We start from the raw sequence: 26,668 nt of genomic DNA on the forward strand, positions 1-26,668 counted from the left end.
TTTAATTGTATGACTCATTCTTATTACCTGTTAGTTAAAAAATTAGTGAAAACAGCAATATGCAATCCACTCAAAAGTAACTCATTTTGACACTGAATCTCTCTCAAATTATTATTTTGAACAATAACTTTAATATAGGACCTGACTATAATTAGATCATATGAAAGACTGCAGTAACTAAAAAAATGTGACTTGTAAATGCAAAATGAAGTTGTCTACAAACAGTTTGTTGATCAATAAGTAGAATTGATTTATATAAGTAGAATTTACAATTATAATAAGTTGAATTTACAATTATAATAACTTGAGATTAGTCCATTGGGGGAAAAAAACTGAATTTGCTCCTGATGCGTCTAATTTATCTTGTTTTCTACTATCAGCCTACTAAATCTCTGTAACCTAATGTATTTACTTTTAAGCCTTAATGGCCAAAAACCTTAGAGCAATTTTTATTTCCCAAGTTTTTAAATTTGTTCAGTTCCTATTCTTGATTCCTTTATTTCCCTTCACATTGTCTTTGTTGTGATCTTTCTTAAATGACTTAGCTGGCATTGTCCTTCTATGTGATCTGCTCAAGCCCTTCAAAAATAAGTAGAGAAGTTCCACCAAAGGAGAAAGAGAAAAAGGATGGGGAAGGAGGAGACAGGAGGAAAGTGCGCAGGGATCTACACACCTGGTCCTCACCATTGTCACAGCTCTGTTCTGTTTGTGAAAACTGCACTTTCTAAGGGCAGATTACCATTGTTCTATGACTTTTTTTAAACCGAGGCAATGACAATGTTATACAAGTAGAAAATGATAAAAACTGAGCCTATATACAGAGAATAACAATAATAATAACAACCAAATGTTCATTATGTCCCAAACACTGTACTGAGAGCCTACATGGAGCACTTACTGAGAGCTTATTTACTGTTCACAATAACCCATGAAGCAGGTTTTATTATTAGCATTAAATTATTATCACCATTTTATTAAAGGAGAAATGCGAGGTAGAATAGTTATATACCTATGTAGTACGTACGTGGGGAAGCCAGGACTCATACTCCAGAGGCTGTTCCTTGAGTCACTGTGATGGCTTCATTGTTATTAAGTAAATGTGTTTATTGCTATTCTGATACATACCGTCTGAAGTACAGACTGGCATTATGCTTCATGAGAATTGGCCTAGGACAGTCAGTTCACAAAATACTGAAATGAGTATAATTTCACATCGCCAAACCAAGTATTTGAGGACACTGAGAAGGGAAAAGCAGAATGAGACAGAATTGGAAGCTGTCCTGTGACACCTCCAAAGTGCTCTAGATTCATAACCAGGTGTGAGATAAGGGAGATATCCAGGAACAGAGCCGTGAGACCCGGCTTTCAGTTCTTTCTTGCTGCTAATTAGAAATGTGTAAAGCTGGTGTCATAAATCAGCTCCTCTGGGCATCTGTTTGTTCATCTGCAGAGCAATAGGAGCGATTCCATACAAGCCAAGCACCCTGGAGCTCAAAGGCTGAAATCCCAGGAGGACACCAGGGCCTTTCCATTCCCCTATTAGGGGAGTTCACAGCCCCAGGGTGGTCCTCAAGTGGCAGGGAAGCTGCTGTATGTAATTGAGAGTTAAACTAGACAGTCTCAGGACCCACTTCTACTTCGGGCAAGGCTTCTTCTTTAAGAGATCCCACTTTATTGAGTAAGAATATTCCATGCTAGACAAATCCTAGAGAAGCACACAGATAAGATGAAAGACCCAGAAGTAAGCAGCAACCAGCTATTCCTTCCATGAAGAAGTACTCTACCCCAATATAACTTAGGAAAAAACCCTTTTCCTCCAATTTCTCTCTGAAACTCTCCTAATGATTAGAGAGATATCTGAAGGTAAAAATTAAAAGAAAACAAAATAAAACCACTAGTAAGCAATTAGGGTAACACAGAAAAAAACCTAGTTATCAGCTATACTTTAATATGGAATAGCCCAATCACCTTGTGAGAAGTGACAAGGGAATTTACAGGAATAAATTTCCTTCCTTCCTTTAGTTTCACCTTCCAAAGAAAGAGAAATGGACAAGATCAGATGTGAGTAAAACTGTAAAGAATAGAAAATATATAGTGCTTTTCTTCTGTTAATCTCCTTCCTGATGACCTCTCCCCCCACCCCCCACCCCCGCTTCCCCAGCATTGCCAAGTTCTCACACCCTTCCTGACATGCTTCAAGTTCATCACAGTCCCCCCTCACCCGTCTATTCTTCCATCCTTCAGTGTCCTTGCTAATTGCTAATATGTTTTCATCTAAGCTAAAAGCTAGTAACTAAAGAGTATGATATTTGTGTTTTCTAATAAAGGAAATTCCAAGCAAAATGACAATGGGGGGAGGAGAGGGGTGGGGGCCTTTATTATCTGCTTATTTACCTGTGAAGAGCATAAAGCAAATTCCCCTCCCTGAAAGAAGTTTGGGGATGAGGGAAAGGGGCGATGAGGTAACACGAAAGAATGTAAGAGGCTAGGCTCAGCCAGCACCAGCCTTCTAGGCCTTCACCCCAAGCAGGAAATTGCTGCACTACTCCATGGCTTCCCTGCACCAGTACCCAGGCAGCAGGCCAATGTGCTAACCCCTTGCCTGGCCTCGCACAGTTAGCATCATCTGTGCAGCCCTGGCCCCAGTGTAACCCTGGCTGGTTTGAGAAAAGTTGGCAGCCAGAGTCTAGGGTGTGCTATTTAAAGCCATAAGCAGCTACTGTGGATGGAGATGAGCTGCTTTAATGACAGGATAAGAACCAACACAGAAGATTTTCACTTGCCCTAATAAAATTCACTCACCTGCCTCATTAAACAGAAATTAGAAAACAGCTTAGTTCTATTTATTAACTAACAGTACTCATCTATCTATCCCACCAAGAAATTTTTTCAAACTTAAATTGCTTGATTTCCAATCCTTAGGCTCCAATTTCAACCTCAAAATAAAATGAAATACATGGATATGATATAATATACTATAGAGACTATGTTTATAAACATACACACACACACACATATCCCTAAAGACCCACATGGAATATTTAATGTAATCACAAGCACATACACTTTGAGATACTATGTATGTGTATGGTTTTGATTTGCAGCTTCCCAAGCTACATAAAATATTAGGATTATCCACTGGGACTTTTCCCTGAAACCTACTGGGGTTATGTAACTGTCAAAAGCAAATTCAGCTTCTGAATGCAGTTATCTGGGTTTTCTGTGAAACACAGGACAAGACACTCAGTTCTCTGGATGCTTACTCTATAAATGGGACAAGATTAAGAAAAATCTAGCTAAAGACAGACCTGCGCCTGGCACACAATAGTCAGTACAAACTGAAGTGGTATGGTTTTCTGTGCTTGACTTGAGAAACTTTATATTGTTCCATCAAGGAGCAACCATAAAAAGTTACACACTAGAGTTTGGGTACTGATGGAGAAGTAAGGAATAGCATTCTAGAAGGAGGAAGCATTTATTTAAGGTTCATGTAATCTGCAAAGTGATGAGGAACACATCATATAGTGCTGTGAAATTTGCCTTCAGAGTCTTCATTCGGTAGTTTATCAAATTTTTATTGTGCAATTATTATATATCAGGCATGGTGCCTGGTTTTGTAAATACTGGAGTACAGACTCAGTTCCAATTGTCATAGAAATTCAGTTTTGCAAAGAGAAAATGTCATTAAAATTTATGTTTGATCAGAGCTCAAAAAAGTTGCTGTAGTTAACAATCTGGACTAGAATGTCAGGGTGTAACATTTAACTTTCTTCTGAGGAATTAATCCAACTATATTTTTACAATGTCTGTTTTAAAATTCCATATGTTTTTAAAGTAACAGATTATCATGCTGGCTTGTACCTCTTTCTGTTGCTTAATAGCAATAAATTAAATTAAGAGATACACTATGCATCTACTAGTGTTGAACTCATACATAAAAGAAAAGGAGATGGAAAATGAGAGGGGAAGAAAACTTATATATGAAAAATCACTGCATTAAAACACTATTCAGTGGGATGGAGGTGATTTATATGAAATCATAGGAACCTTAAACTTTTAAGCTCATAAAACTCCACTTGTGAAAACTTACACATATGAAAATCTAAATACATCAAAAAAGTTCTACAATTCATCTTTCACACATGATACTCTCCCCCATTCCAATATTCACACCATCCAGTTTTTCATTATTTGTTGAGCACATATTTTGTGCCAAGCATTCTTAAAGACCAAGGGGAATGAGTTTTTATGCTGAATAGAGAAAATCATGCTTCTCTCCCAACAATAAATGTAAAAAATATACTTAAGCTAAATGTGAGATACCAATAATGTCTATAAATAAGATTTAAAACATTAATAAAATATAATAGAGCAACTAGGTTATAGCTAAAATCACCAGAAAAATTCTTTTTGAGGAAATGGAATATATTAAATTCCATTTAAAATTAATACCTGAATAATGAATATGATTCTCTATTTAAAGATCTAGAGAAGAATATTCAGAGCAAAAGAAACAGCATGTCCAAAGGGAAGAGGGGAAATTTTTTAATTGCTTGGAAGACAAAAGGAAAACTAGAGTTGCTAAATATAGTGAACAAAGGACTGGTTTCAAAGAAGCATAAGAAGAACAGATCTTGTAAAATAGTGATTCTCAAAATGTAGTGTCTCAGGGAATTTGTTAGTAATGCAAACTTTCAGGCCCCTCTGTAGACCCACTGAGTCTGAAACCCCAGGGAACCCAGAAATCTATATTTTAGCAAACTCTCAATGGAATTCTCAAGTCCCTGAAGGTTAAAGTCTCTTGGAGAGAACAATGATTCCCAGTACTTGCTTCACACTATAGTCACCTGGAGCAGCATTTATCCAAGCTCAAATGAATCTGTATCTCTGAGATTGGGAATATTGGCATTTTTGAGATTTTTTTTTCACATTTTAGAGGTGACCATGATACAATTGATTATTTGGAACTACAATTATCTGGAAAATGAAAAGACACCCCACTAAACTGGAGAAAATATTCACACATCAGATCAATACATCTGACAAAAGACCAATACCCAAGATCTACAAACAACTCATATAACTCAACAACATCAAACCTAATCAGAAACTGGGCAGAAGTTCTAAATAGACAGTTCTCCAGAAAGACATATAGATGGTCATTAGGCACGTGAAAAATGGTTCTCCATCACCTACCACCAGAAATGCAATCAAAATCACACCCATGAGAATGACCAAAACCAACAAGTGTTGAAGAAAGTAGACAAAAAGGAATCCTTCTACATTGCTGAATGGAATACAGACTGGCTCAATGACTAAGGAAAATAGTATGAAGGTTCCTCAAGATATTAAATATAGATCTACCACACTATCCAGCAATTCCACTCCTAGGTACCTATCTGAAGAATACAAAAACACTAATTCAAAGGGATATATGTTCTATGTTCAGTGCAACACTGTTTATAACAACAAAGTTATAAAACAACACAAGTGCCCCAAGGACAGAGAAGTGCACAGATGTAGTGTATGTTTATACAATGGAATACCGCTTGGCTATTAAAAAATTTGGAATCTTGAAATTTGCAATGAAACAATTTGGATAGAAATGGAGACAATTATACAAAGGAAAATAAGTCAGAAGGAGAAAGACAAATACTGAATAATTTTACTCATATATAGAATACTGAGAAACAAAACAAAGGGTCAGATAGAATGAAACCAAAACAAACCCTAGAAATTTGACTATAAAATTGAAGGCATGAGAGGGGGTTGGGGAGAGTAGAGTGTAAAGTGTGGGTGGAATCCAATAGACCATGGTAGAGAATTATGGGTTGCTTGGTGGTAGATAAGGTGTGATAACATATATTTGAAAAGAGGTATTCCCATACCCCAATAATATACAGCATTGTAAACCAACGTCACCTCAATCGATCAATCAGAAAAACAAACAAATAGCAACTGGACATCCAAGAGGAGAGGCTGAGTAGGCTGCAGGGTATGTATATAAAATCAGAGTTCATCAGTGAGGTAAGAACAAGACACCAAAGAGTCATCATTTTATGGATGGCATTTCAAACTATGACATCTGATGAGCTCCTCTAGGTTAAAAGTACAGATATACTAGAGAGTGGGTAAAGCACGAAGCTTGGGAATAGAAATAGTGCAGGGTTGATTCACAGGTGCCCAAGGAACATGAAAGTTCCAATGACTACAGCACAGGACAACTGCAAATCTTCCTTCATCATTACACTAAGTCTAGACATGGCATCATATTTGAGGCCAAAGGTGGCAATAATGTGCAGCTGACCAAAGAGACACAGTGATTTCATTTTATCTGAACCCACATCACTATGCTTGGTCTGCATTCTTGTCCTAGCAGCAAATTAATACTATCCTCAGATCCTGGTATGCAAAATAAAGGACAATATAAGGTAAAAAGTATGAGATATTGGCACCTTCTAAGCAAGATCAAGTATCCTACAAGACCAAAGGAAGCATTATCCCAAGATTCCAATCATTATGTTAAAGCATTGAGTTTCACAGATAATGCTAAATAAAACATTTCCCACTGTGTTTGGGTTGCTAACATATGCAGAATCTCACACTAAGTGCTTTTCTTCATTTTCTCCTGGGCTTCCCAAGCTCAGACCATGTTCCACTACTTTCATATGACACCCCAGCATCTATTAATAATAGCACAATTCTCTAAATCTGCAAAGATCTTCCATTTTTAGGGACATCATTAGGCCTTCCAGAAATCTCTTTTCTTATATATTTCTTATTTTTATTTTTTTTTTAAAGATTTATTTATTTATTCATTTATTTATTTATACAAGCACTGGGTACAGTCAGAAGCGCGGGAGGGTGAGAGAATTCACCAGAGCCAGAGCGGGGAGCAGAGCAGGCAGAAGGACCGAAGTACACTGCTGAGGGGAGCAGCGGGCGGCAGGAGAGGTCTGCGCGCCATGTGGGACCCTCCTCCGGTGGCCGGGGAGCAGCTGGGGATTGAACCAGCGCCACAGTGGCTGCGGGCAGCTTCGCAACCCAGCGCTCAACCGCTGCGCCACCGGGGAGGCCCTATATTTCTTATTTTTAAACATCCTTGTTTATTTTTTCACAAGATAGGATTTCTTCCCTCAGGTGTGGTCACCATAGTTTTCCCACCCCCAAAGTGCCCACAGTTTTCCACCACACTCCAGTTCTAATTGGGATTGGAAAGTCTACCATCTAACAATTAAAAAAAATTAATACTGGGCCTCCCCAGTGGCGCAGCAGTTGAGAGCTGGGCTGCGAAGCTGGCCATAGCCTCTGCAGAGCTGGTTCGATCCCCGGCTGCCGGGCAAGGGTCCCACATGGTGCGCAGACCTCTTCTGCCGCCAGCTGCTCCCCTCAGCTGTGTACTTCGTCAGTCTGCCTGCTCTGCTCTCCCCTCTGGCTCTGGTGAATTCTCTCACCCTCCCGAGCTTCTGACTGTACCCAGTGCTTGCATAAATAAATAAAATAAATCTTTAAAGAAAAAAAAATCAATACTCAAAAAATGCATTTTATGGTAGTTGGAGTTAGGGACCCACCATGCTACTTTTATCTCCATCCCCCTCAATTGCCTCTACAGAGCTGTAGGAAATATGTACACTTCACTGTAGCATCTTTTTCATGGAAGACTCTGGACTAGAAAAAAAAAGAAATAAATATAAGATAGCATATTAACAACTATCAACCAGGGCCCTCCTGGTGGCACAAGGGGTTAAGCACCACACTATGAAGCAATCCACAGCCTCTGCAGCACGGGTTCGATCCCCCTCCGGCCAGAAAGAAACCCACTTGGCAAAGCAGACCTCTCCTGTCTCGCCCGTTGCTCCCCTCAGCAGTGTATTTCAGTCCGTCTGCCTGTTCTGCTCCCCACTTTGTCTCTGGTGAATCCTCTCACCTCCCCCACTCCCAACATCTCTGGCCTATACCCCAGCTCTTGTATGCATAAATAAACAAATCTTAAAAAAAAAAAAACTACCACCTACTACGAGAGATATGACATGAGCAAGGTTGGAATATACCACATAATGCCAGATAATTTCTTTATCTCTATCCCAAAATGTCTCACTCTGAGATTGCAAATTCAAAGTAATTAACCAAAATGAAAGACTGAGAAAATGTTTAAAATATGACTGATGCCTAGTAAATTCCATTTCCAGTCAAGGTCTGGAATATATTCTTTTAAGAAGCATCCCTAAAAGGAAATGTTTCCTGAAGGAGAAGTGGCTAACTGCACGGTCCACTAAATGACTAAGTGGTCAATTTCATAAAACCAAAATTATTGCAATTCCAACAACAAGAGGCCAATCATGGTTACTATAAATTTATCAACTCTAAAGAATCTAGAAAGTGAGACAAAATATATCTGATTCATATTTCAAAGTAGAACCTGAGAAAGAACTTTCTATGCAGCAGAATTATATGTAAATAGGATAAAAATTAATATGTTTTCCATCTTTATAAGTCTTTAGGAGAGCAAAGTATGAGCTGCACAAGGAGATGTGAAAATTACAGGATTTTCTCCAAGGCATTCACTTCATAGAGGACTATGTTTTCCATAAATTAGGTTACAGGCTAAGTTGAGTCATTTCAGTATTTCTTCTTTTGCAAACTCACTCACTATTATTATTAATCATAAAATGTTAAGGGCAAATAATTATAAATTGAAGCAAAGGAAAGGACTTGTAACAAATATCAGCTTCCTAGAAGCCAGTCTGTGTGTAAGATGCATTTGCAGTCTAGTTAGGACCTTGGCCTGACAAACATTACCTTCCTCACTTAACTGAAGGCAAGAGACTTCCAAAAGATCAAGTAACTTACTTAAGGTCACAAAGCCAGTATCTGGTGGAACTAAGCATTATGCCTGCTCCCAAAAGGAGTCATTTTCCCTCAACCACTAGACTTATATTTTCCCAAACTGAACTCATCCAAAGTGTCATAACTGAATTGTTTGGTCACTATTTCTTTTCAATGGTGTCTATTGATTATTCTCACTACAAAACTCAAAATTTAATATCTAAAAAAATCAACATAGGCAATAATTAGCTTCTGGTTGTTTTTTTTTTTTTTTTACTTCCTACATCCTTGGATATTCTTTGTATAAGTTCAAGTAATCTACACAAGAGAAATATCACAAAAAATCTGGAACAGGATTGACATATTTATAATTCTAAAATATATATAAATATATAAAATATGAAAATGGAAATTTATACGGTGTTACAAACTAATGGCACCTCAATTTAAGAGAAGGAAAGAAGGAAGGAGGGAGGAAGACAGGCAGGGAGGGGGGAAGGAAGAGGAAAAAATGTGAAAATATTCAAAAGTGTGCATAATCTTCCCTTTTCACCCTAGGGCAGCACAAACTGGCTATTTATCTTTCTGAGAAGGAAGCAGAGTCGGGGATAAAGCCAACGGCAGGCAAATGCACACAACTTGCACAATGGGAGCTAACACGCAGCCAGCGCCCACAGGGCCACCTCTGCCCCATCCCCAGGTGAGAAGCAGTGAGGTCTGTGTACTGGTTCTCCCAGACCAATTAAACTAGAGGACACTTACCTCTCTTCATTTTGAATCAATGCCTGCAGCTTTTTCCTTCTACTTCTGAAAATAAGAGTATAGAGGCTTTCAGCTTTTTCTAATCCTGTTTTGCTAAAATAGTCTGATGTGAGTGCCTGGAAGTAAAACAAGCTTTCAATCCTTTGTTCCTCAAACCTTCTGAGGCCTCTTAAATCAGTATGCAATCCATGAAGACACAGATCTCTCTATGTCCCATCAATAAAACACATGACACCTTCCAGAGGAGAAAAAGGTAGGAGGCAATTGGCCTTTAGAGAACAGATTCTTAAAAAGCAGATGTTTAAATGTCAACATCTAAAGATCAGTCCTTGAAAACCCTCTTTTCTAAATCCACTATAAATAGCTACAGACTTGTACCTATTTTTAGTATCAAACATTTCATTTACCAGATTGTGCTGTATTTACCATCACTGGTCAACTGTTTTCAATCCTAGGCACACTAGAACATAGACTATTTAAAATAGACTTTTTAAGAAGTGCCTCTCCAGGAAGAGTTACGGAAATAGGCATGGAATGAACATATTTTTGAAGGGAACAAATCCCAAAGTCTTAAGGCAGGGAAGTTTATGGCAGTTTTCTTCATAAATTTGTAGTTATTCACAAAGGCTTCATTGGGAGCTAGTCTTGTAAAGATGCAATGCCTCCAACACTACTCACATGTACTATCAGATATTTTAGAAAGAAGTTTCTGTTTACGGTTCCTAAAGTGCTAACCTCAAGCTTCCAAGAACCCCTGCTCTGTAAGGTGCCTCAGCAGCCCAAATGCATCTGTACTAAGAACAAGGCAAAAGAAAGAGCAACTACCACCTGTGATTTAACCAAGTCTTTCCTGAGTTTAACAATTTTACAATTATTTACTAGGCAACCCCTAGTGATTTCATTTGAAGGAATGCCAAATGTTATCACCTGACAAGGAAATCTCTGAACTGGATAACTCATGAGAACCCTTATTAGTCAGTTCTTCCACTCCCAAATAGGTCCCTCTGATGACAATATACTGATTCGAGCAAATCCAGAAAAAAATCCAGTTTCCCTGTGTTATGAAATGCATGATATAAACCCTACTAACCCAACAATCTTTTATTTTGGCAAATTTGTAGACCACAAAATATGACTGTGAGCTACCACTTTTCCCAGGACAAATTTAAGGGTGTAGTAGTGCAAATGCCAGAGGCTCCACAAAAATAATCTACTTTCATCTCGGATTCTCAGTCAGAAGTGTCTTCTCACTATGAAGTGTGTGAAATGCCTGCCATCACCATAACTCCTGACCACTGATTATGAAAACCTCTGATACTCAAGAGGTGTCACAGCAGAGAAGTAAAGCATGTTAGTACCCTCCAGAGAGAGCCCACAAGGAGCATCTGTGGGTGGGAGAATGCACAACAGAGGAATCCTGAACATCTTGGGACGAGAGTGTTAGAAAGAACCTACTAACAGGATTTGGGTTTAGGCTGGTAATTTGAGAAGGTTCTAGAAAGCAGGGCTTTGTTCTAGATTGGAAACTCTCAGAAGGTAGAGACAATCCTATGGTTAAATATCTCAGTATTTTGGGCCTCCCCTGGTGGCGCAGTGGTTGAGCACTGGGCTGTGAAGCTGCCCGTAGCCTCTGCAGCACTGGTTCAATCCCCAGCCACTGGCGAGGGTCCCACATGGCACACAGACCTCTCCTGCCGCGGTCGCTGCTCCCCTCAGCAGCGTATTTCGTCAGCCTGCCTGTTCTACTCCCCGCTCTGACTCTGGGGAATTCTCTCACCCTCCCGCGCTTCTGACTGTACCCAGTGCTTGTATAAATAAATCTTAAAAAAATAATAATAATAATCTCAAAATCTTTACCTAAGTAACAGTACATATGTAGGGTAAACCAGAGCAGGAATAAAGTTGTAGTTGGTAAGGAATTATCAGTCACTCAAAAATGGAAACAGATACTGTTCTTGATATACTAAATGGAAACAGATACTGTTTTTTGATCACACTGCATAAGAATCTTTGTCTTGCAAGAATTATTTCATGCATAAGATTTTGATGATGATTACAGAAACCCACAGAATATTTTAGCTACCATGCACATAGATGTCTTTGTCACATTCAAGATCATGACTCAGCATACATCACTCAAAGATTTTTCTGTTTTTTTTAATAACTATATAGTAATTTTCTTAAGTTAAGCTTAAAATGAGTTTAAGTTGGGAAAAATGTAAATATGACATTGCAAATAGTTCTTAGGACAGACACAGGAAAATAGCAAATAAAAGGGGAGGCACTTTTTCTTTCACTGTGGACCTAGGAAGTAATGCTTCCTGTTCTTCCCATTGCCATGATGACCCTGACTTCATTTTGCCTCTAATCAAGATTTTAAATTAAAAATACCTTCCCTGCAATTATTCCTTTCATGCTTCTACCTGACCATTTCAGTCTAGTTTCTAATGTCCAGAGGTGAAAATAACTAAGCATCAACTGCTTGCTTCTCAATATCTCTGTAGTGAAGAAACAGTATCATTGCTCCTGAAATAGTCTCAGAATTATATTTTTGTGAATATAATAAAAATCCAATCAAAAAATGAAAAATCAAGCCACAAAACACCAGCCCATTTTTAAAAATTATTATTAGATGCAACACAATTAAAAATTGCTACATAAGTTCTATATACTAGGTCTCACTTTCTGTATTGATCTGGTCACACACCTGAGTCTGTGGACACACAGTAGTACTGGTTTTTGAATTAAGACATCCCGCTTAACACAAATTTAACTCTGTCTGAGCGTGTTCCCCATTTCAAACTCCTACAGTAAGCTATAAGACAGGATAAGAGAAAAAAGAAGTAAGAATTCACTCAGGGAGAAGGCCCTGCTATGAACATCCAAACCTTAGTGAAAAATAAGTAACTGTAGCTGTTCTCTATGTGCAAAAGCCTCAAAGGACACAGGTAGAGTGGGATTCCTGGTATCCCTTCTATGTCAGTCTAAAATTAACCTAATCGTAAGTATTTTACCTACCATTCAAGTTGGTCATCAATGGTATTCTCTTCCATATTAGGAGATATAACTTGCTGGTAGAGATTTCCCCATTGGTATTTTCAAAGCCAGCAGTGACTGTAATTTCTACTCCCTTAACTTGGATCTTATTATAATCCCAAAGTCTCCCAGGGCATGATTTTATATCTCATCAAGTTAACCCTTCAACATCTGTGTTATCTCAGTAGTTCTACTTCTGTTAGTAAAGTCAAGAAGGTAAAGTTTAAATCCCTACATGACAAGTTAAAGGAACAAAAAGGACTTAAGGATCAGTTGATCAGTCAAAGGTATTTATATTCTCATCAATTAAATTCCAACTTCATTTCTGCAATTCTGCAATTTTAAGAATTTGTCCCTATCTTAATGAAAAAGATGTTGGCATTTATCCCTCCAGTTGGTTGAAATCCCATAACCCTGTTTCTCTTCCTTCCATCATCATCTTCCTGCCAGCTTCCTGCTGGAGCATAAGTGCTGATAACTGGAAATTCTAGAAAAGTTTTCTATTTTTCATGGCAACATAGACAGCACTGCTGCTATAAGCACACCTACCTTCTGAAGATCAAGCTGAAGACCCGGACCACTAATCTCTGGTTCAAAATTCTGTCCCATCAGAAAATCTCTCCAGAAGCTACTTCCCTTAACCACAACTCTAAATTAAACATGGTACTAACAAACACACACACACACACACTCATATATATGTATGTCTATATGCATGTATGTATGTATTTGTCAGATATTTTGATACTTAAATTCTATGGCATATTTTATCATCTTTGAGCTCCATCAGAATGGTAATCAAGATTATCTTTTCACCATTTCACAGTGTCTGGAAGAATGCTTGACCCATAACTGGTTTCCTACAGATATATTTTAATTAATTGATCAACTGATCAAAGGATAGAACAAATGAATACATGTAGAACACACTGGTAGTGTAATATACACATATACATGCAAACACACCCAACAAGCATACCCATGTCAATAGCTAATATAAAAATGAATAATTAAACAATCTAATAACTAATGTTCATCACGTTTTAAATCTATTTTATTCTTCTTTACAATAACTTGCTATTGCCCCAGATTTCTGTATTTATTAGAAAATTTGTTATATACAGTAAGAAAAATACTATTACTATGTTAGGTTTAAAAATCACCATGATAATCCATAAAAATTATTTCCTTGTTTTTCGTCTTCCCTAAACTGATTTTCAAGCCAATTCCAGGTTGAAATCTTAACTGAGAAGATTAAAAATGTATAACATTCTTATGCTATAAAATTACAAAATAACAGTGAATTAAGCTTTATACTTAGCAATTTTATTTAAAAGTATTATAAAGTAGCATCTTTGATATAATTTTTCCTTTTATATCTTTGTATTAAATCAAGTATTCTCAGTGAATATCTTAAGGAGTCTTCTAAAAAGTGTTCTTTTTTATTTTTTATAGTCAATGAGTTAATTTGAATCTATTCAACCTGGAGGCAGAATGAGAATTTGAGATATTCCTTATTCCTTAAATCCCAAAACATAACCCAGCACCAAATGTGAGGGTATGGATCCTAAACTAATGGAGTTCAAATTGGAGGCTTTGACCTGCTAAATGAATTCTATTCAGTTTTTTGTGCTGCCTTTTAAAATTCTACAGAACATCAAGAAGCAGTGCCAGACTGCACAAATAAAGTCTAAAACAATGAGCACAACAGCATTTGGTAAGACATATGGTATCCTAAGTCCTTCGAGATGACCTTATACATAGAGAGGACAACAGCAGAAGATTCAATGTCTCACTGGAGGAACAACCAGAGTGGAGTAATTCTAAGCAGAACTATAAGGAATATTTAGAGTACTCTCAGAAGTAGAGACAAAACAAAGGGAATAGACTTGAACTCCCATAAAGCAACAGCCTGGCAACTATAGTAAGAAAAATACTTTCTCTTTTTTGAGCAAAAATGGCGTTAGCTGTCAATGGAAGAGGCATAAACATCAACACATTGCAAATAGCATCTGGAAATACACAACAAATAGAAGTATTTCACATCGGCATTGCAGAAAGAAAGCTTAGTTACCAATGGTCTTACCACAAAAAATTAAAGATAGGTATTTTATTAGAAAATAAACTAATCAAAACCATGATACAGAGAGGATTATACTTTATCTTCAAAAAGTACTGTTATTTAAGCAAATTCTGATGGAAGATCTGCTCATTTTCCATTTTAGCATTCTGTGGGCAAGTAAAACAGTATCTTCCTTAAGAAGATATACAAAGTTTCCATATAAGAAGTGAAAGGCTGTAATTTTGGAGGAATCTGTATTTCTTTAGGAAGTTTTCAGAATGTGTTGAAAGAAATAAGGAAGTAAAATTCTCCAATATAACACAAGTGAAAAATGCTAAAGAGTGTTTTTGTGGTTTCTTGGAATAATATTGTCTTCATGTCATAAATTAAGCCAAAGCACACATCTTTGACAATAAAATGTTTTCTAATGCTCCATTCTGAGCTTAAAAAATAATGAGGCTTCCTTTTTACTTCTACCTTCCAAACCATGCTGAAGTCAAGCTGTATTCCCAAACACCTGCAAACACACACACACAAAAGGGAATAAGTCTTACCAGACCATCACAGTTGCTAATGGCAACGGAGGTTCCTGGAATGTCCATGATGTCACCAACATACGCACAGTTGGTCTGCAAAGGCTCTGTTTTCCAGATTCTTTCAGAAGCATCTCCTGGTTGATGTTCATCGATGGGGTCGGTTATATTCCCAGGCACCAGAGATGTCTCACACCATTCCACAACTGCCCCAGGAGCTACTAACTGAGTGTTGGGTTTTAGTCGCAGATGAAAATCTCTTCCAAATGCTGTGATGTTAAAAAACAATTGCTCAGAGTTGGAAGACACGTCCCTTGTTGACCTCTTTTTGTGATTTGCAGAAAGAATATGGGAGAGATAGTGTCCTTCTAGATTTGTGCTGACCGGAGTCACCAGCTCATACTCTCTCTGTCTCTTTATTGGTAAATCTGTAGGGTAGAAAATAGAATTGTAGAATCCTGTCAAGAAGAGGCACAATGCGGGCATAAAGTGACCACCTCACAAGACTGTACCTCAACTTGCCTGACATATATATTTCTGAGTTATCTCATAAGCATTGAATTTTGAAAACTTAAATCATTTCTAAAATGCACTTGAGTAACTCTGTGTTAAATGGTTTATTTTATATATTTTTAAAAGTTTTACAATGTCAATATTCATATCTCATTTATACATTTAAGAACACAAGCACTAAGTTTCCATAAATCATTTCTAGCCTGCTTATAATCAAGACATACTCCCCATGAATTTAGTATTGCTGTCACTAATACCTGCTACAAACTTTTAACAAAGTTGTTATTATGTAGAATAATTTTTTCCTGATTTTTTAACAATTTTTCCCTGTAGGATTACTAGAATGTGTACAAATTACAATATCTACCAAACATCTGTAATTTATACATTGTCGTTTATGGTGCAACAGTTTATACACATTTTTTCCATCACAACAACCCTATAATCTTATTTTACAGGTAAGGAAACTGAGAATCAGGGGGTAGGTATCCACAATCAAATAACTGTGACACTCAGCTATGAGGCCAAGTCACACTCCAAAGTCATACATTGATTTTCCTACATCATGCCATGCTCCAAAAATCACAGGATATTTTCAGAAAATGAAGAGAATGGATGAAAAAGAAGAAACAACAATCTATAAGTTAAAATTCATTTGGTGGTTAGTCAAGAGAGAATGAATATGGTATTTTGCACCATGTTCCTTACATGGCACAGATACTCATTAGAACATGAATAAGTATTGGGAGTCTACCTTACAACATGGGTGGCCATTTACATGTTAAACTGAATTTCACAATTAGAATTTAATTCCCGGGCCTCCCCAGTGGCACAGCAGGATGAGCGCCATGCTCTGAAGCTGTCTGCAGCCTCCGCAGTGCTGGTTAGATTCCCGGCTGGCCAGGGTGAATCCCACATCACATGGCGTGGCAGACCTCTCCTGCTTCTCCCGCTGCTCCCCTCAGCAGTGTCTTCGGTCCGTTTGCCTGTTCTGCTCCCAACTCTGTCTCTGGTAAATCCACTCACCCTCCTGCACCTCTGGCCTATACCCCAGTTCTTGTATAAATAAATCTTTTTTTAAAAGGATAGAGTTAAGAGGAAGGCAAACTTTAAAAAAAAAAACAAAAACTTAATTCCCTTTGTTTAGTTGAATGCAGTTATTGTGTCTACTAAATGCAAATATCCTTAGGAAAGATAACATACTGAATGAACCATTTTTCCATTAATTGAAATATTTTTCAAGGCAGAACACGGTGGATAGTGGATACTCGAAAAGGAAAAGAGAAGGGAAATGGGGAATGAAGAAAGCAAGTATGAAAAAGAAAACTGAAAATATAAATTAAAAGGCTCCCACCTTCATGATTCTAATTTAAGACTAGTCCTGTATGTAGTATGCTAAAGTGCCCTGAAAAAAAATTTATGATTCACAAATCTTAAGAAAGAAATTGCATGTTTTGTCATCCTATAAATTATTTAGAGTATGAGACCCGTAAATGAACCTAGAACCTGTCCTCTTAAAGTATCCTTAGAGAATCATTATGTTTTCATTATTCTCCTGCTTTTTAAATACCACAGTGTGTATAGAACCAAAGGATAGATGAAGGCATTCTACAACTTGAAAATTCTTTGCATACATGTTTGTTATCATTATGCCACTTATGGTGACTAGTGTATTTAAACAAAGTATCCTTCTTTAAATATTTAAATATATCCTTATTAAATGCATAGAGCAAGTAACTGTTGTAAATATTTACCAGGCAAAGGAGTGAAGACTGTGGTATCGCAGGGGAAAGTGAGGCCTGGTTCCAACACAGGCAGCAGCACAATCCCTGCTTTGTGGGTTCTCTGTCTCATAGTCAAGGACCTATATATACAAGGCATTAGTGGAAGCACAGACTTAAAACTCTGGCCTCCCTTTAACCAAATCCATGAAGAATATTTTTATAAACTCTGATTTAGAGAAAGAACTCAAAATTTTAAGGGAAGAACTCAAGTGTCATGGGAACAGGGTGCTGGAGGAGAGTTTCCACAATTAGGTAGGAATCAAGTTGTTGGATGTTGATTGGCAAACCTGCTCTAATTAACCATAAGTTCCTTGAATATAGAGACCTTTCTTTCTGCTCAATTTGATATTCCCAATATCATATTATACAAGATTTTAAAGCTGCAGGGTCAGTAAGATTTGTTTAATATGTTTAGCATTACTAAGGGTAGCCAGAGAAGTTTTGCTCTGTCTATGCTGTAACATACTGTGACTTACAAGGCATACTACCCAAGGTGCACGAGCATGAGACTGCATCAGTAATGCCAGTTTTCTCTTTCTCTAATCATCAGTTACAGGTTCAAGGAAAAGAGGAAGAAGCAATGTTTAATTTCAATGTATGGAGTTCCCATCTCCACTAAAAGGAATACACATAACCAAAGTCTAGACAATACGCTGAACCTGGATTAAGTGACTTGAGAACTAGAAAATTCAAGAATAATGCAGGGAGGCTCTTCTATACCCAAGAGGGTTCCCAGAACCTGATGCTTAAGGTAGGTCATATGCCCTAGATCTTCTGGGGTAATTCCATTTTTCCACTGTCAGATAATATGGTCTGTATTTTATTCAAAATAAAGATGGTGTATTTCTATAGAGCTTTGTCTTCTCTAATGCTTACTAATACATCATTCCTAAAATATAAACACAATAAACATATCTGAAATTAAACCCTGTATGAGTCATTTTCCAGTTTCCAGAATTCAGGCAACCAAGGAAAAGACTCACTTAGCAACCCCTCGGGCTACATCCCCCTTGATAATAGTTCATGCAACTGACAAAGGAGTTACCCAGTTACCTGGCATTTATTAGCAGTAAGTGTGGGCACTGTGCTTTGTGCTCAAGCATTTATCATTTCCAGTTCTCACAATAATCATAGTGGGTAGGTAATATGATCCACAGCTTATAAATTAGAAAGCAGACCTAGAAGGACTGACAGTTAGGAAGCAAAGAACCAAAGGAATATATCAATTCTGACCATTTTTACTCTGCGGCCATATTCCTATGCTCTATTCACTTAAGAACAAATGGAATATCTTACAATTTCTAATTTAAGGTATGACTTATACAGGAAGACTACCACAAAAATGATGATGTTCTGCCTACCCACAGCCAGTCAATCAATTTTTCCTCTAGTGTAGCTTCAAAAATTTCTGTAAAAGGCTCATAAATTCTCTGTAGTTGGGTAAGAAAAAAAAAGGTAAATCTCAAAGCCATCAAAAGATTTTAATCTCAGATTACAATCGCATAAGCAATGAAATTATATTCAATGTTAATTTACTACATTCAGAAATTAACACATTTTATAGTCCCAGATACTTGCACAATTCTGTAGACTCTATGATTAAGGAATGAACTACAGTGTCAGAAAGTAGCAAGATATATCATCGTATGGCTTTGAACAAGTTATTTTCTCTTAAACTCAGTTTCCTTAATTGTTAATTAGAGGTTAGCAATAGTTCTGACCTCATAGGTTTGGCGAGAGGTTTAAGTGAGATTATGTGGAGGATTTAATAGTTACCAGCTATTATTCACTTAAATTTAACTTTGTTGCTTATTAAAATAACATCCATGTGCAATTTTTAAATGAAACTATCCAACTGTCCACTGAGATTCTTAAAGGACCACAGCAATAGGTAAGAAAAGGTTTTTGTGGGCTATTAAGTTCCACAAGCACAGGGGACTGGGCCACTGTAAAGCCACAATGCGGTCACTAACTACTTAAGCATGATTCAGATGCAGTAAATTTTCTACATCCCACTGGCATTATTGAATGCATGGTCCATCTCCATTCTGGTACAATGGATAAACCATCTGGGGTCTTGTCTAAGAACAAACCATTCACTTATGTAACATATCTTAGCCCCTCATGCCTTTTCAAGAACTATTCAGCAATATTCCTCTCCTCTTTTCTCATCAACACCTCCCCTATCACTAGATGATTCCCACCAGCAAATGAATATGCTGTCATCATATCTGTCATGGTTAACAAAAAAAAAAATCTTCTGGATTCCATATCCACTTAGAGTTAACATCCTATTACTTCACTCCCTTTCATAGCAAAGCACTTCAAAAGAATAATTATATTATTATTATATGTCTCCAATTCTTCTCTTCCCATTCCTGCTCTTTCTGGAACCCACTCCAATCAGGGTCTTACTGAGGTCATTAGTGACTGCATGTTACTGAACCCAACGGTCAAGGCCTCTTATCTTCCTACTTGCCCTACCAGCAGCATCTTATCCAGTTTATTTCTCCTTCCTTCTTGAAATACTTAATTTACTTTCCAGGACACCATGCTCTTCTGGTTGTCCTCTTCCTCATTGGCCTTAATTTCTCATTCTCCCTTCCTATGTTCCTTTACTTTCATGACCTGTATGCACTGCAGTGACACAGGGCCTCCACTTTGGCACAAATCGTCTATCTCCAGCAAGCTTCAATCTAGGTGCTCTTCATTTGTCCGTTCAATTGTCTGTGCATTCTCTCCATGTGGATATTCAGCAGCAATCTCAACAATTCCAAACAGTAAACTTCCTACCTTCTTGCTCCCAAATCTGTTTCTGCTTCCCCAAGGCAGTAAATGACAACTCTACCTCCTAGTTAACACCAAAAACTTGAATGAACTTTTCTTCACTCTTCTCACACCAGAAATCAGATGTTTTCATAAAGTCCATTGACTCTAACTTCAACATCTCCAAAAGACAAATACAAGGTGATTTCATTCATATGTGGAATATAAAGAAACAAAATTAAGGAACAGACAAAACTAAACCAAAATAAGCCCTAGACTTATAACTGTAGAATTGAGGCTGCTAGAAGGGGAGAGTGAGGAGGGGTAGCAGAGAAGCGAAGGGTCCCAGTGGTTAATGGTGGAGGATTATGGGTGCCTTGGTGGTGGATGTGGTGTGGTAACATACATCTGAAGAGGTGGGATCCTATATTTCTGAGTCATATACAGTGTTGAAAATCAGTGTTACCTCAAAAAAATATACAATTTTAAAAAATTTATATATATATATATATAAACACTAAAAAATTCTCCAGATTCTGACTACTGCTTACAACCACCCCAACTATAATCATAATCCATGCCACCACTGTCTCAGTTTCAAATGAGCCTTATAATTGGCCTCCTAGCTTCTGTGCTGCCTCTTTATAGGATTTCCTCAAATCAAAGCCAGAGTAGTTAAAATGACAGATCATGTCACTTTTTCTTCAAAATCCATTCCCCTCCAATAAGCTGACTCTCTAGGTCCTAGCACCTGGCACTGGGAATTCTCACTTCTCAAGGTTATTGTGTTTGCTCAAGGCTATTGTGTTTGCTGTATCCTCTGCCCAAGTGTCTTCCTCCCAGTGAGGAAGTACTAATTGCCCCTTATTTTTTCAGTTTTTTTTTGTTTAATATTTATTTGTTTGCTTGTTTATATTTTACATCATTGTTCATTTTTAAACAATGTTTGCTTTTTTCCCCCTTAGATGTAGTCGCCATAGAATTTCCTCCACCAATTTACCTGTGACCCACCCAGTGAGGGCTGTCCTGGCCAGACTATTTCATTACTCTCTACCCCCTTCCACACTTAACATTTTTCTCCATAAAACTTGTGATCATCTGACATACTAAAAATTGTATTGATAGTTCATTTGCTTGTTCTTTTTTATTACAACTAGCATCTAAGCTTCACAAGGGCAGGGATTTTTATCTGTTCTCTTCATTACAGTTCCCAATAGTCTAAAACAGAACCTAAAGTCACTCAATATGTATCTCTGAATGAATAGAGCAGTATGAGCCTGAGGGGATATCTAAAATTAAATTGCTTCCTCTTTTCCCCATACAGAAATTTACCACCAAGCAATCAATGACAATAAACATGAAAGTTGTCATCTATGACTACAGTAAGAAATTTTCTTACAAATACTGTGTATATTCTTAGAGTTCCAGCTGACTGTAAATCAAATGTTTCATAGTATCCAGGTCTTACATTTTAAGGTACTATGAACAACAACAACAACAAGGATCTAATCATTAAAACAGGCCTCCTGGAATGCAGACATGGAACCCTTCATACTTAGAAGCAGGCAGCAGGAAATTGACTTCCACTCTGCATTTCCTTTGGATATTCAAAGAATTATAACTATACAGGTTAAAAAAATTTTTTTTAAATAGACCTTAAAATATTACCTAATCTCTGCCCTTTTCTGACAACTAAGACATCTCAAGTAAATGGAATTAAATTATGCTTTCTTAAATCAGAGGTGAGTTGTCTTTAACCTGATCCTGCGCTCTGTCAGGGGAGATTTTTCTGAGTATTCCAGATTTCTCCACTCTATAACTCACCCTTCCCTGGTGAAGAGTCACGTATGTTACTGGTAAGTTTAAGAAAAATAAGAAGTTTGCAAATGTCACCATCCCCTCCTCATCCTACCTGGGAAAAATCTCGATATGGAGCACATGTTCTCTGTCAAGTCAAGAGGCCAGCCCTGTCCTCGCACAAGAAGGATGCCACACGCTGTGTGGGTACTGCCCATCCAAGTGGGAGCCCTGGCCTGTTCTGTAAAATATATTTTCACTAAATCTTTACATTTGCTATTTGTCAGCTTATGCAGAACTCAGGAAGGTAAAAGGGATATATATATATTTTACATAAATTTTATTTTTATATTCCCCATACAATTGCAACCCCCTTATTTTGACCCCAATCCCTCCCCTCCCCGCCCCCTACCCCCAATAGAGTGTCTCTGGTTCATAGTTTTTTGTTGATTTTGATTTTTACTTTCTTATAGTTAAATAAGGGACCAGTCCCTTATTTAAGTTTTCTAGATTCCTGCTATGAGTGAGACCGTCCGGTATTTTTCTTTTTCTTTCTGGTTTATTTCGCTGAGCATGATCCCTTCCAGCACCATCCATGTTGCTGAAAATTGCATGTGTTTATCTTTTTTGAATGCTGAGTAATATTCCATGGTGTATATGTACCACATCTTCTTGATCCAGTCATCTATTTTTGGGCATTTGGGCTGTTTCCAAAGCTTAGCTATTGTAAATAGTGCTGCTATAAACATAGGGGTGCAGGTGCTCTTTGGAATTGATGTTTCTGTGTCCTTTGGGTAAATACCTAGGAGTGGAATTGCTGGATCATTTGGAAGCTCTATGTTTAGTAGGTTCAGAAATCTCCACAGAGCTCTCCATAGTGGTTGGACCAGTTTGCACTCCCACCAACAGTGCAGGAGAGTTCAAAAGGGATATATATTTATTCAGGATCTCCTCAGAAACTTGAAAAAGTATTGTAACATCCCTGCTGACAGTCTATTTATAAAACTATTCTTGTCAGGGAATTCCCTCATATCTAAATTCCTCATTCTAGAGTTCAACTTAATGCCTGCTTTCTCCTGGTGCTGTATGAAATAACCACATTCTTTCATACGTGTGTGTACATGTGTGATATGTATACATCTGCATACATGTGCACATACACACAGCCCCCACACATATTGCATAAAACTTATATCAAATAATCTGAGTGGGTAATGTTCTATGTTTTCATATAATTAAATATCTTTGAGGTAGTCAGACTTTTTGTTTAAATGTCAACTATGTTAGATTTTTCTAGTAAGTTCCAAACTATCATCATTTATGAGGCTTTGGATTCTTTTACACATCTCTGTGTTTCAATAGGATTTCCTGCATGTAAGTAGGCCTTCACCAGTAAATGTCAGAAGGAAAAATTAATTTCCTTGACCCTGAAACCTGAATAGGTGAGTTCTCTGCTGCAAGTAAATATGTCTTGATCTCACTTCACCTTTAAGATATCTGAACCAAACTTCTCATTTTCACCTAAATATTCAGCTTATTTTCATGACTTCACTATTTCTGTTCAAGATAGGCTGATTTTACCAAACCCCTCGGTTAGAAAGCTCACTTCACTTCAGCTTCTTCTCCATATAACATCATTCAAGCACTGCTAATTTCTCCTGAGAAACTACTCTAAAGCTAATGTCCTTTCTCCCAAGTCTTCATCACCTCACACTGAAAAGCATCAAGTGTGACAAGTCCAAACTCCCCACATAAAATTTCATATTACCAAATATTGCATAAATTACATTAAAATATCATCTAAATTATTGCCAAATTGATTTTTAGCACCAAATCTAAAATGCCTAGATTCTACTTTTGTGATTTTGGTCAGTTTGGACTTTTTATGTCACTAGTTATTTATACAAGTAAGGATATCAGTATTTAATTGTTAGGAGTATTGTAAAATATAATGGTTGAATTTAAAGATCAACACTGGCAAACAAGTAAGTGCTCAATACATGTTAGGTGTTAATATTACTATGTTACCTTTCTGAGCAGTTTCCATGGCTCATTATTACTTAAGTATAAAATAGATTCAGAAACTTTGTGTCTTTATATCAGAATTAATCTATAAATTGCTTAAAAGGCCATCTACTAAATAAATCCTCTCACTTTACAAAGAAGAAATTTAGAGAATAGTTACCTTAATCCCAATCAAAATGTAACTTTGTCATTTAACTGCACTCTCTCTGATTTCATTTTGACATCTCCCATTTTAGCCTACTGAAACATTGTAATATGCTCATTACTCCCAACTTCATCATACTTGCCTTTAACACACTAGTCTACTGTGCAATTTAGGAGGAAAGGTCTGCTGCTTCTCTCCATCTATGAAAATACAACCCAGCCCCCAAGACCTTTCTCAAAACCATGTTTTGAGACCTTTCTCAAAACCATGTTTTGAGACCTTTCTCAAAACCATGTTTTCCAAGAAGTCTTTTCTGCGAACTTGTCCAAGGGATACAACTTTTGACCTAAGCTTCTCATCATTGTGAACTGTCTGCATAGGTTATGAAAATCTCTATAAGACAAAAGTTTGTCCTTCCAGAGATCTCAAGCTTTGGGGGACAGAGGTGTGTTATGCTGTGTTTAATATCTTTCGTGTGCATGGATCTTTAGGGGAAAAAGTCAACATTCTTGGGAGTCAGTGCTTTCATGGTGTGGCACTGTGAGCCAGACTGTCTTCACTTCTTCACATGTTCAGCCACATATGCTCACAACTGAGGGCAGGCAACTTAGGATACTTCAAAGTATGTTGTGAAATGATACATGAAGTATGTCTTCTAGAGGATACTAGGTGTCCTATCACATTACAAAGGAGACACCACAGAACAGTTAAGAACAGATTTCTTTAGTAGTACAATCAATTAGTGTGAAAGCAACACAAAAAATCCTATATATCGTAGTTATTTTTTAGGTGATCTAATTAATATCAAAGCTGTTCCAGGTACACAGAATACTGGAATGCCTGTGACTGATGCAATTCTGCTTTTATTCCCAAGCAAGGAAGGGAATAATGTATGAGGACTGAATACTAAACTTGTGAAATCACAAAGCAATGCATTTTAATTTTGGTTTCAAGCTGATGCACTCTTCCAGCAAATTATGAAAATTAAGGCTCGAAGAGGTTATTTGTAAAATAGGGATCATAATGGGGCTCAAACAAAGTCAGGCATGTAAAGTGCTTGCCCCATCTAATAGCATTTCAATAAATGAAAAATTAACTGATGTTATCATCACCATTACCACCAACATCTAGAAAATCAGTTTTTGATTCATTCCATGCTAGAGCATCCCCAGGCCTCTCCCTGCTTCTTTCCTGCCCCAGCCTGTGTTGCTGATATGGTAGGAAGGATTTAAAACTCCATATCAGCAGAGGACTGCAACTCAAAGCTGCTGGAACAACCCAGGGCCATTACCCAACCCTGAGCCGGGGTTTGCTCCCAAGAATGGCTAATAGCTCTACTACAATTTCCTTATTCAGGTATGACTTCTCAGTATGAAACAACCTGGCCTCAAGAATGAAACCAAATAAGTATTTTCAAAATCTACTAAAGAAGCAGCTCTTTCTACCATATGACCCGGCAATTCCACTCCTAGGGATCTACCCAAAGGACACAAAAACATTGATTCAAAAGAATACCTGTACCCCTATATTTATTGCAGCACTATTTACAATAGGTAAAACCTGGAAACAACCCAAATGCCCAAAAATAGATGACTGGATCAAGAAGATGTGGTACATATATACACAATGGAATATTACTCAGCAATCAAAAAGATAAACTCATGCCATTCACAGCAACGTGGATGGAACTAGAAGGAATTATGCTCAGTGAAATAAGCCAGAAGGAAAAAGAAAAAATCAGATGGTTTCACTTATAGCAGGAAAACAGCAGAACCAAATAAGACATCAGTGTAAAAAATAATAACAGTACAAAACACAACAAAGCAAAAATAGACAATTATAAATCAGAGACATACTGCAGGGGAGGAGGGAGATAGATAAGAGGGAGGGAGGGAAGAGCACAGGGGACAGAGGTGATGGTGCACAGGTGCATTGGTGAAGGAAACTCTATGGGGACTATACCAGAGGGGGTGGGAGGAAACAAATATTGTTTAAATATGAACAATGATGTAAAAAATTAAAAAATAAATTAAAAAAAAAGAAGCTCCTTCAACAACATTTTCAAATCCAGAGCCAAGGGTAAGAAGATGACTTTCATCAAACATGACAGAAGTCAGCTGCTCCAGGACAGATGTGCTGGGGTGAAGAGTGGACATTGAAGAAAACATTACATGCCAAAGGGTTTACCACAGCTGTAAACACTAATGGAGAAAGGGGTACATCTTCTTTCAAAGGCAATTAAAAATTAATTGTGACCCATACTGAAATTCTGAATACAGCCAAATTCTGTTTTCCTCACTTCATCTTCTGTAGGCTTTTATCACCAAAAGGCAGAGAAACTCTTTGATGTCTTTATTTAAATTGCAAACCCATTTTCATAGTCAAAGATTTTTCATCAGGCTCTTTGAAATAAAAGGAG

General features: G+C 37.4%; 1 protein-coding gene across 3 annotated transcripts in view; it reads right to left on the reverse strand.

The window, feature by feature from the left end:
* Nucleotides 1–26,668, reverse strand: part of ADAMTS3 (ADAM metallopeptidase with thrombospondin type 1 motif 3) — a 232,680-nt gene that overhangs the window by 195,559 nt on the left and 10,453 nt on the right. For all 3 annotated transcript variants that reach the window (XM_054687989.1, XM_054687988.1, XM_037529130.2), the window contains exon 3: nt 15,241–15,647. In XM_054687989.1, the coding sequence (XP_054543964.1) occupies nt 15,241–15,647 (407 nt within the window). The remainder of the gene's footprint in view (nt 1–15,240; nt 15,648–26,668) is intronic.

The sequence above is a fragment of the Talpa occidentalis genome, unplaced genomic scaffold (assembly GCF_014898055.3).
Source record: "Talpa occidentalis isolate TD23 unplaced genomic scaffold, MPIMG_talOcc4v2.1 talOcc4.6, whole genome shotgun sequence".
Taxonomy (NCBI): Eukaryota; Metazoa; Chordata; class Mammalia; order Eulipotyphla; family Talpidae; genus Talpa; species Talpa occidentalis.